This window comes from Toxotes jaculatrix, chromosome 10 (genome assembly GCF_017976425.1).
Source record: "Toxotes jaculatrix isolate fToxJac2 chromosome 10, fToxJac2.pri, whole genome shotgun sequence".
NCBI classification, from domain to species: domain Eukaryota; kingdom Metazoa; phylum Chordata; class Actinopteri; family Toxotidae; genus Toxotes; species Toxotes jaculatrix.
The window spans coordinates 18671465-18683243 of NC_054403.1; the positions used below are offsets into that span (position 1 = coordinate 18671465).

The 11779-nt window shown below is 38.3% G+C and overlaps 1 protein-coding gene across 2 annotated transcripts; it reads right to left on the reverse strand.

Moving 5' to 3' along the window:
* Positions 1 to 1036: 1036 nt before the first annotated feature.
* LOC121188449 (transmembrane 9 superfamily member 2) lies at positions 1037 to 10266 on the reverse strand. Of its 2 annotated transcripts, XM_041048222.1 has the most exons (18): positions 9975 to 10266; positions 9465 to 9532; positions 9268 to 9361; positions 9012 to 9139; positions 8710 to 8839; positions 8119 to 8246; positions 7842 to 7956; positions 7622 to 7701; positions 7412 to 7517; positions 6852 to 6902; positions 6368 to 6500; positions 5854 to 5973; positions 5681 to 5738; positions 5337 to 5496; positions 5073 to 5224; positions 4823 to 4934; positions 4281 to 4452; positions 1037 to 2376 (listed from the first exon to the last, which is right to left on the reverse strand). In XM_041048222.1, exons 1-18 carry the CDS (start codon positions 10113 to 10115, stop codon positions 2309 to 2311), a joined length of 2016 nt encoding a protein of 671 aa, XP_040904156.1. In that variant the 5' UTR covers positions 10116 to 10266; the 3' UTR covers positions 1037 to 2308. The 2 variants fall into 2 exon arrangements, with proteins under 2 accessions (XP_040904156.1, XP_040904157.1); XM_041048223.1 differs by lacking the exon at positions 6852 to 6902.
* Positions 10267 to 11779: the final 1513 nt, after the last annotated feature.

Sequence of the window (11779 nt, forward strand, 5' to 3'; positions counted from 1 at the left end):
AGACTAATAGATATCAGATTTCTTATATTCCACTGAACACATGTAGATATGTAAAGATACTTTCTGATACAGTATTTTAGTGGAAAAACCTGTCTGCTTAAAGCCACAATTAGGATGAGTACTTATGTAAGTGTTATATGCCTGCCATGACTCATCTCGTGGAAAGGCAGTTCATAGAGTTGATTGGGTAGATGATGTGATGCCAAAGGATGTCATAGGTGCATGACAGTGTTATGTGCATTATTATAAAAGTGTGTCCAGTCATTCAGTCAAGTTTTTATTACCTTTAGGGAAATAGTAAAAAAATAATTTGGCAGAATGACCCAGGGTGCGCCTGTTTTATTATCATTATAATTATTATTGATGATGATGATAAAAATATTTGACTGTGATTCTTTTTTTTTTTTTTTTTTTTAAACAATTCAAACTTATCGGACTTGACTGAACTTGTGCAGATTTGAGCCTTGGCTTATTTAGCAGGTCACTGGAGATCCATACTACAGTATTATAACTGACAATCAAACTTGTGTAATAAGTAGGTCAGAGTATTTCTTTGTAATGGGAAAGGGGTACAGTATAGTGTGTAACAATCATAAAATAAGAGAAAACTATGTTTTTAAGTGCTTTAAAACAACATATTTTTGTGATTTCTAGTGCTTTTGTATTATTTCTGGTTTGATTATTCAACATCACATATCGTCCGTTGGTTAATAAAAGTGAATTAAATGTAATATGTGTAAAAGTGTTATATTAAATTTAACAGGTAAGTTTTTCATATCAACCAAATGCTCGAGACCTAAGTTGATAACAGATGTGCATATCATTGTGTCAGGTTCTACTTTCAACCAATGCCTGACTTCAGGTATGAGCAGGATGTTTAAAAACATACTTACACAGAGTCTGTGGAGTCAGGTCTTTGCATTTGACACCAGGTAAAACAATATTCTGTACAACCCACAGACATCCCGGGCACTGTAAAGAAATTATAGAAATCAAAATGAGACTAAATAAATGCACAAATGACAACTACATCAAATGATGTTAGGACCATTTTAGTTTTCAAATTCTCAGCTGTTAAAAAAAAATGACTGCACAGCACTTTCACAGAAGGTTCTTAATTAGAGGTTTTTGTGCATTTGTGGTAAACCTCAAACTTTTTAAAAGTTAGCACAATGAAGAAGTTTGTTAAGTTCCAAGAAATTCATGAACATGTTTCTGGAAATGTTTAACACTAAATCCTAGGACCTTATGTACAGACATAGAATGTAAGGAACACGGCTAAGCATGTATAAAATGGTCATGTGTGCATTGTAGTGGCTTGAAGAAAAGAACATGGCCTTCATTTGGAATTAACTGTATTTATTTGCAAAAATGTTATCACCTTGGGTGATGACTCCACACTGCTCAAAGCAAAAGGCAGCAGTGTTTTATGTAGTTACAGTTCAGTAAACCGCTTCCTAAAATTTAAAAGGGTGCATCTCAATGGTGCATATGTACTTAAATCAGTAAATTTATGGACCGTGTTATGATTAACTAGGTGAAAATATATTCTGCAGCCAAACAAGTTAGGCATGTCACTGAGAGATTTCCTCAACATGCAGCATACTGAAGCTGTAGCATATCCTTCTATGATACAGATGTGCTTCTTAACCAAGTGTAACCTTTGCTGCTATGCAAACTTAAGTGTAGTCATCAAATACAAGAGAAGGGACATGTATCATAGCAATGTCAGTGTTTTATATAATTTCTGAACTACAATATAAGCTAATATTTTAAGGATTTATAGCCCCATCATTACCTCAACAAAAAAGAAAAGAAGGTTCCATACATAATGGTGACAATCTTCAAGTAGCATTCTCTCACTCACTCACTCTGTACAGTATATGTACATGTTTTCATCATTACAGTAAATGTAATGAATGAAAAACAAAACATTTAGACATAATATAAAAGCAAAAATACAGAAAATTTTTCTGTTTTTAGAAACTTAAAAACATCAGAGTTTTTCCTGTTAAACCCACCAAAACAAACTGCTGACTATGACAACTAGATCATTGGAACCCACACTGATTTTCAAGGCGTCACTCAAAATATTACTGGTCAACAGTGAACACAAATTTTATATATTTTAAAAATGAAAACAATAGCAACATAGGCTTAAAGCACAAAAGGACGGGCTCTGCTCTTCAGGTCTTTTCAATGATAAGTGATGGTTTCAATTCAGGTCCATCCAGACCACTTTATCACACAGCCAGCACTGAGGAGGCCAGTGCTCCGACAGCAGGGAGTCGGTCTTTCCCTCAGTCCTCTAGTCCACCTTGACCACACTGTAGATCTTATTTACAAACCAGAAGCAGGCAAAGAAGCCAATTGTACCTGAGAAGAAAAGACAAGTTAGAGGAATGATTTAATAAATGTTAATACGATGGATAAAAATAACACAGTAACACAAATGTCAAGCAACCACATGTAGGACTAGCTGCCGTTGGGAGTCTGTTTGGGACAAATATAAGTAAAGCACAAAATCAATAAAAGACTCAAATGTCATGAAATGAATGTACTTTAGGCACATGGGCACAAAATTAACCTAAGTGGCAAATTGTACAGCCAGCTTGCTGTCACAGCAAAACCATACACTAAAAGCTTGAGACAGAACTTTTGACAGGGTTAGGACTGAAATCTCCACAAGACTGCAACCGCCCCCCCCCCCCCCAGAAACAGAACCTCATTTTGGAAGGGAGAGAGCATATTTGCCTGAGCTCCGCCAGATTGGTCAAAATCCTGGATCAATTCATCTGTGTATGAAAGTCCTATCTGACTGTTCAATGGGGGCGACGCAGCCCAGTCCCGAATTAAGTTGTGATCAAAGTTGGGATGATGTTTGGGGAAAAAAAAAAAAAAAAAAAAGAGACAACAAAATAAAAACTTAAAAATGGAAAATGAGAGCGATTAGGATTATTTAGATTAAAACTAGAAGCAAGGAAGGAAACTGATAATCTTTTCCTTGAATCCTTGGATTATTTCTTGGTGATAATCTTTTGACATCTCGTCCCCTTGCTACTTACAGCTCTGTCTTAAGATAATGTCAAAACAGTGAAGCAGCGACAAGCAGGGCTACAGGCTAACTTTTATCTGCCCTAATGACAGTGTAACACCAGGAGATATGTCATCATCTGACATCATGGCGAGCCTTATATTTCTGGGCGACACAGACTAGGCGCATATTTGCTGGTTATCTACTCCTATATATTATCCTCTCTCACACATAACCCTCGTCTCGTCTGAGTGGATGTGCAGGCTGAGAGCTAGACAGGGCTAGAGAGTGCTGTTACCATGTCAACATGTGTCAATCTTTGTGTCTTTTAACGTGGAGATGAAAGCGGCAACAATGTTCTTCATCCTAGCTTTGAGGTAATGTGTGTGGTACATAGATCTGCATGACCTTAGTCACACAGCTGGATTTTAGTGAAAGCACAGGGAAAAAAAACTGTTTAAACAGTGATGGTCAGGAATCCTGAGTGCATATGGACTTATTATCATCCATGGCAACAAGTGAATGTGGTGCCTATATCTTTTGATCTACAGAACAAAAACAAAATAAATAAATAACTGGGCTCTGGCTTGTCAAATAGCAAACTATAGACAGTAGAATTGACCCAAATAAGTCTGCAAAACTAGATCTGACCAAGAGGGACTTTGAACATTCTAGTCTCATTTCCCAAACTCTCTGATTTTCATTAAACTTCAAACAAACTTAAAAATGACAGTTCAAATGCAAATAAATGCTATTTAACTTCATTTGACACAGTGCTTTTGTACTGCCGGTATATAAATAAGAAGCCCAAGGCTTGGCTCTGACTAAATGACAAGCAAACAAATGTTGCACAATAGTGTGGATTCTTCCTGGGGATTTATGTCACTGGAGCAGGATGGAGATCCTGAATCTTCACACTACAGTTGAAATGACGTTACCTGGCACTTAAGCACTGAGTAAATAATACCATTCACACCTACAAACTACACACTCCTGTCTACCTCTGACTACAATAAGCTATTGGATGTTCTTCAGTGATCATTAAAAAAATAACATTACAGTGAAACCATTTTTCAACAAATAGATATAACACACACAGATGATCATCCGTGCTTTTTATACAAACTGAGCTCACATATAAAAGCAACTAATCACAGCATGATACCCAGGTATCGCTGCTATGTGTCAATAGACGCAGGAAATCACTGATTTAAGAGCTGGCAAGTGACTTAACTCAAGGCCTCACCTGTGAAGAGGAAAAAGATAAGGACCATAATCGTAGTGTATCCAAAGTAAAGGAAGGTGCTGGCTGCTCCAATTATTTGCAGCTTTGAGAAGAAGTAATGAACAGCATAGATGAACAGGTAGACTGCTGTGAAGCCACTGGTCAGGAAGGAACGCCACCACCAGTGGTAGTCCTGGACAGAACGCAAAGATGAAGTCAGGATCCAGGTTAACACACACAGATAAGCCTCAGTGATGCTGATACAGTTTTACGCTATGTACAGATACTAGTAGCTGTATTGTATTCTGCTGTATACTGCTCTACTGTCCTGTGAATGGAAAATGAGGGTATAAGGGCATGATATTTAGGACTATGATCAAGAAGAAGTTGATTCGCTTTGTGCTTCTTTGGGTTTTATGTTGAATGTTTGTTTACAGAAATGTGATTCTATTTTAAAAAATATAGTATGTTCCATAAACAGCAAATTTATCATTCATCCATGTAATTCATTGTTATAACCTAAGTTTGTTAAAAGAGACAAAATGCTCTGAATATTCAGGTACCTCGGCACATAGATGGAAGTAGCAGAGCAGAATTGTGGCCTCAGAGCAGGTGATGAGTAGAATAATGAAAACCAGGAACAGGAACCCAAACATGTAGTACATCTGATGAGACCTAAAAACACAAAGAACCTACATTAAGCTATAGGTGGTGATATGTAACAAAAGGCAAACCCTGCTATAAAGAGTGGCAGTCACGACAGGGAACAGGGATTCCTGACAATCAGGAAAAACAGCATTCCTGTCTTCTTACCAAATGCTGTTGAGTATGAAGAATAGCTGGATGAAGATGCAGCCAAAGGGCAGGATCCCACCCATTACAATACCAGGAATAGGCTTAGTAAAGAAAGACTGCTCAGGGATTTGACGTGGGATCTGGTTTGTTCGCACTGGTTGCTCAATTGCCTGCACAGGCACAGAAGAAAAGGTGAAATTATTACATTTCAAACACACACAGTTCATCTACGATCAAAAATTCCAAGCTAGCAAAATACATAAACTAGGAGGCCTAACTCACAGGTTTCTTGAATCCAAAGTAGGCTCCAACGAAGGTGAGGGGCACAGAGATTCCAAACCACAGGGCCAAAATGGCCACCAGAGTGCCAAAGGGGATTGCTGCTGAGGAACCCTCCACCCAAAGGATCAGATTCATCAGGAAGAAGTCAGCAAACACAATACTGGGGAAGAGAGGAGAGCGAAGACAATAGCACAGAGAAAGGTAATACATGTGAGAGGAATAATAGCAGCATGCAAGGCACATGAGAGGGCACATAAATATCACTCCATCACTCATGGGCAGAAATTAAGTACAAAAATGACACAAAAGAACAAAAGCATAGCAAATGTATGAAGTGAGCATACCCTGGGCACAAGAGTGCTGTCAGCAAGACGTTTGTCTTCCACTTTTCACCCCCAAAAGCTGAGAAGAGAAAGAGAACATCATGATAAGAAAGACCACACTGACTGCAACATTGTCTGTGTCAACTGTTAAGACTGACTTTAACTTTGCTATATGGTTTTCACTGGGCTCTTACTTTTGTAAAGGCGTGCAGACACATAGCCAGCAGGTGTTCCCAGCAGGACCCAGAGGACCACAGCACATGTCATGAGAGCCCCTCTGTTGGCTGGTGACAGGAAACCCAGACAGGCCAGGACTACAGTGGACAAACAATCATCAGTGTACTCAGTCAGACATACCCAGCACAAATGAAAATTAAGACAGCTTTTAATGCTAGCCCTGTTAGCCCAGTCGCACTGCTAGGCATTACTTGACACAGTGAAATCTCATACTAAAATATATCAAACTGACTTGAAAAAGTAGATACCTTTACAGGGCTGATTATATAAGTCAGTACATTTTAAAGGCTGACACAAATGGACCTGCAACCCCATTCACATGCCTATTTCAATTTAGTTTTCACATGAACTCTATTTTAACGTTCAATATACAAAACTGACTGCTATATATTCAACATCATCATGTTGGTTAACAATGGCAAGAAAACGTGACATATTACACATTGCAGCTTGATGTAAAATAGTCCTTACAGAGTGTGATGAAGGTCATGATGAAGATCTGGGTGCCCTGTCCAAGGAACACAGACAGCAACATGCCTTTTCTGGGGGGACGGAAAACATCCCCGTGCACCTGCTTCCACCCCGACTCCTCCTGTGCATCCTCCTAAGAAGGGAGACAGACATACAACAACAGTCACTGTCAATGAATTACCTGACATTTGAAAAGTTAAAGGTTAACCAGCCACCAAGGAGCGAATGCTACCTCACAACCTGTCACCTGCTAGCAAAGAATAAATAAATAAATAATGTGAAGAATGAGAAAACTTCATTCACCAAAAACTGCAAAAATTTGGTGTAAAAAAAAAAAAAAAAACTCTTCACTTAATAAAATCTCTTAATAAAATATCCACACCACATTTTGTTCTAATGCACCTGCCTGCTGCAATCACACACCCAAACACCTGATTTAATAACCATAAAAAGTTTTGCTCAAAACGGTTTTCCATAAGCTTACGTAGGGTAGAGAGGATTTTCCCTTGGTCGATGGAAGCTTTATCAAGTCTTCCTGTGAAATGTAACAAAGTTTATATAGTTTTGGTAATTCTGGGTAGTGTGCGCCTGGTGTGCTAGGTGGCATTTCACACTACAGAATTTAAACAATTCCCATGTGACTGTGATAAAAATGGCCAGTAAACACTCAGCCTCCAATATTTATGAGTTTCACCTAAAATCAAATCATTTCATCATCCACTGTGTGCAAAAAAAAAAAAAAACATTACAAGAAGGTAATAAATCCCAATAATATGAACTCAAGGCTGCACTTCAAAGTGGAAAGTTGTTTGCTTAGACTAGAGGGTTTTCAACAAAATGACACCAGCTACTTTAAATAGTTAATTTGCATGGTGACAACACAGTGTCCTAGAGTACACAAATAAGGCAAGAGCAAATGAGATTCAATATGTAACCTGTAATTTGTTTTTTTTTTTTTCTTTAGTTCAAACAAATGCATCTTAAGGAAGCCTTCATTTACACATCTGGATCAGCAAATGAGAGAAAGTTCACAAACGCCTTTACCTGGTCCACCTGGTTGTATCTGGCAATGTCCTTGTGCAGGGTTCTCAGCATGATCATGGCAACCATACCAGACAGGAAGAGGACAATGACCAAGGAGTTCATGATGCTGGAGAAACGCATACCGTAGCATCAGCTCACAAGCATCAAGAACCACAGAGTTTTAGGGAAAGAGTGTTTTTACGGTGCACAATGTGAAAAATGTCCTCATACCTAAACCACTGAATGTTGGTGTGAGGCATGGAGACCAGGATGTAGTCCCACCTAGAGGCCCACTTGATTGAATTGTTTTCCTGTTGAGGGATGAAAATGCATCAGTAAAAACACTGAACACAAAGTGATCTTTTCCTCATAGTTCCATAGAACGTGTTATGTATTAGTTACATATAGTTTGTTATAAAATACAATTAGTGATATAGATTTAGAGGCCTACCTCAAACGTCACTGAGTAGCTGTAAATTATCGTCACATCATTATCAAACTCCCCAGGGACCTCCATCGGGCTACCTCCTGCACAGCTTGGACTATTCTCATCAGCATGTTTGATACTGTTGTGCAAAAAAACATAAAATCCTTCAGGTCAGATTATTAATGGAGCTTAGTTTTCGAATGTGAGTTGTCAGTCAGTTGTAGCATGTTGAGGCAGATTTGTGATAAATCAAAAGATAGTGGTATCATATTTACTGTATCTACTACCATCTAACATTTACCTCTTTGGCTCAAGAGTGGCAGCGACCAGCCGAGCCCCTCTCCATCCTTCTGATTCTCCACTGTGGTAAATGATCTTGATGTCCACATGATTGAAGACGTAAAATGTGTTCTTCTTGTTGAACTCAGACTGTAAAAAAAATCGTTCTCAATGCCAACTTCTGATTTCACCTCTGTAATGCCTATGTCAGTTGTACTATTCTATACATGTAAAGCTGATCAATACTGATAATATCATACTTATAATTACATTTATGACTTTACCAAAAGATCATCAAAAACTGCTTGAGACTTTAAAAGGACAGTTAATTGCAAAATAAGACTACTTCTGTTTTAGAAAAACTAACACAACACTCCTATTTGTTCTATAAATACTCACACAAATAGGTAAAATTACATAGTATTAAAGCTCGACAGAGAAATCGAGTGAAATTGCTAAATTACTCTATCTTTCTGCAACACCTTTGACAAATTTGGGGATTCCAGGTAACTAAGTAAATGAAAATGAGAACCACTTTACAACAGATGACCACTTAGATAAAACCTGACATGTTAAGTGGAGAACAAACTCAAAGACAGAAATCACAACTCACATTGATGACACAAGCATCTTTAGCTCTGCCGTCTGAAGTAACAAGGCACCCAATGGGAAATCCTGGGTTGCAGTATTTCTGACTGTCTTCCACATCATAGCACCATGTCACGGGCATGTTGTCAATAATCCTGAAATAACAGAAGAAAGAAATAATTGGTTAACCCTGATCAGCTTCTTGATCTCTGTGTTGTCTATTTGCTGCTGTCATTCATCTTTTAAACAAAACGTCCATCCCACAAATACTTTAACTCCCAGTTAGCCTAAAGATTCACAGTACAATGCAGTGTATCATTTACTAACCAGTGGTGCTGGTAATTCAGCTGCATTCCCATCTTGAGAAAATCCAGTTTGGCTGCATCCTGCTGGTCGCCTTTCTTGTAGCTTTTTTTGCACACCGCCTTGCATTTAACATCTTGCTTAAAGTTGAACTGTAAAAGGCAGATGGGAGTCATGCCGCATCAAGAAAGTACATCAAACATATACAACTGATATGGAATCTAAATTAAGAAACAACATAAACATAATGCAGGCTTAGATTTACTGTTAAGACACACACCTTGTATGGTGAAGACTCAATTCGTTCACCAAACAGCACCTGGCCAAGGTTCTCAGAAGGCCTCATTTCCTTGGCATCTTTGCAAAAGTCAAACCTTTAACAAATTGACACACAGAATGTGAAGATGATAATGAGCGCGAAAATATGTATCCATACGTCACACAAAAGGCATCAAACAGAAACGAATTCATACTTACATGTCATATTCATAAGGCAGGACTGACTCCACTGAGTCCAAACGATTAACAAACAGCTGAATCACCGTCTGGAAACAAGCAAAAACAGTTTGTCTTTCAGTCTGTATGAGTCTCATAAGCTAAATCGGTGGGGTAAAAGCAGCCAAGACCTGTGTGTGACGAGTGCTAAGAAGTTCACAGACCAAAAGATGACATTTCTTGAATGTGTATTAACGTGCTAACGGTCTCATGCTAGGTTGGTGAATAACCCGACACATATATAAATATAAATATTTCAAGTGTGTTCCCTTAGCGATGGCAGCAAGTGTGAACAAAACCACTTAAGACAGCAATGCATCAGAATCTTGTTACAGTGTTCCGGTTCCAGGTAATAGCCGGGGCCTACGGAGACCACTGGCTTGCTAGCAAGATTTAGGAAGACAACGAATTCATATCAGTCCTCCCATTTCAACTTCAGCTCAAAATCCACTACGTGAGATAAGAATTGTGAGTTTTATGAATTCACCATACCTGACAATCTTCACCACCTTTACCTTCTTCACAAAAACTCACTGGGGCTAAACCCGGAAGATAAAACGCTGAGCACGACCATAAATTCGAGAGCAGCGAATAAACCAGCACAAAATCGTAAAAGTGTATCCGCCTCTTCATTTTATCGCGGACACGGTTCTTCAAAGATTTGGTATACTTATGTAAAAGGAGAGAATTCCTTCTTCAGAGGGAAGAGACTGTTTGCTAGCTTTTCTCGGTTAGCTTGGTCTACTCGGGACGCAGCAGCTGAGGTGTCCTGCCAGCATCGGTGACGTCCAGCTCTGTTAAGATTACCACCGGAAATCATAAGTCTCGCCTTCGAAATAAATAGGCACATTTTTTTTAAGTAACCGGATTTATTGCTGGATAGCTGATGCTATGAAAGAATAAATATTTTGGAGAGGCGTTTTTTTGTAAGAACATAGTATAAATGCGATTAAAATGATTACATTTACAAACTGAACAACGCTGACATCGGCTTTAACTTTACTTACTTTAACTTTGAAAGTTAAGAAGCCGGACGTTCTGTTTTATTCTGACAAGCTTCACTCCATGGAAGTAATACTGACGTTGCTTATCGATACCTCCAGAAACATTAATTATAAAATAAACAATTCCTTTTCCTTTACGCTGCACATAAGTATGAAAAAAATAATAGCTTATATTAAAATATAAGAGATGAAGAAAACAGCATAAAGGACGGGGGTAACTACTGTCAATACTGGCTAATTTTAGAGATCATTGTAAACGGCAACAGGAACGGGGACATCTGCAGCTATATGCAAAGGCAAATTATATAATGTGTTGATTGCTGGAGTGAAAAGAAGTAAATAAAACCCCTGCTATGTTAGTACTTCCCTTATGGCAGATGTCACAAACTCTTTATAACAGCAAACTAGATACTGATTAAAGATTTTGCACATGCCACAGTTACTTTTTATATTTTAAAGTTAAAAAAATAACTCCTCGTTTTAACAGGTATTTGCTGCAAGGGTTGTATTTACGTCTTTTCACTTCCAAAATTTACAAAAGGCTGAAAAGAGATCTTGTTATGGAAATGGACAGAGTAGTACTGGTATATTCTTGAAACAAGTAGTACCGGTGTGTACTCGAAAACCTACTTGAGCACCTGCCTGGCCTGTTTGTGATTCATCTCATTACAACCCCTGTTCCTCCGAAGGGCATGGTAAGAGGAAATATTAAACGCTGGCATCTGCCCTGTGGAGGGCAGCATTTCACCTAATCTGAATAAGTTAATGAAAAAACAGGAGAAAGAACAAATGCATGTGTCCTCAGCTGTGGTTGAAAGTACAGACCAACCCATACCAGAGTTTTGTTATGTTAATAAATCGTTTAACTATGTATTGGCAGATAGCCATTTTAACATAAACATATAAATTAACAATCTTGATGCAAATTGTATTTTTGAGTCAACTACATACTGCTGAAAACAAAATATAATGCACTGTCAAGTTAAACTACCTGGCAGTGTATAAAGTAGTTAATACAAGCTCATCCTTTAACAGCTACATTAAAATTCTGTTTATAGGCTTATAAGGCTGAATGAGGGCTTGAGAAAGAAAGAATGCATGGCCTGCACCAGCCTGTGTAGGTCAGGCTGAGAGAAGCCATCGCAACTATTGAGTGTTGGTGTGCTCAATGGTGTTCGAAAAATAGTGCAGAGTCAGGAATTTTCTTCTTTTCTTTGAAAATTACTTCCATCCACTCAGAAATGTGCTTTGCCCATGGTGATTCCCCTGGGATATTTATGTGCTGAGTTTTAG

Excerpts from the sequence above, each read along its gene's own strand:
- LOC121188449 (XM_041048222.1), bottom strand. The coding sequence starts at position 10,115 with ATGAAGAGGCGGATACACTTTTACGATTTTGTGCTGGTTTATTCGCTG. Across the intron at positions 9,533-9,974 it reads AAGGTGGTGAAGATTGTCAG|ACGGTGATTCAGCTGTTTGT; the intron begins GTATGGTGAATT and ends GCTTGTTTCCAG. Across the intron at positions 7,702-7,841 it reads GCTACTCAGTGACGTTTGAG|GAAAACAATTCAATCAAGTG; the intron begins GTAGGCCTCTAA and ends ATCCCTCAACAG.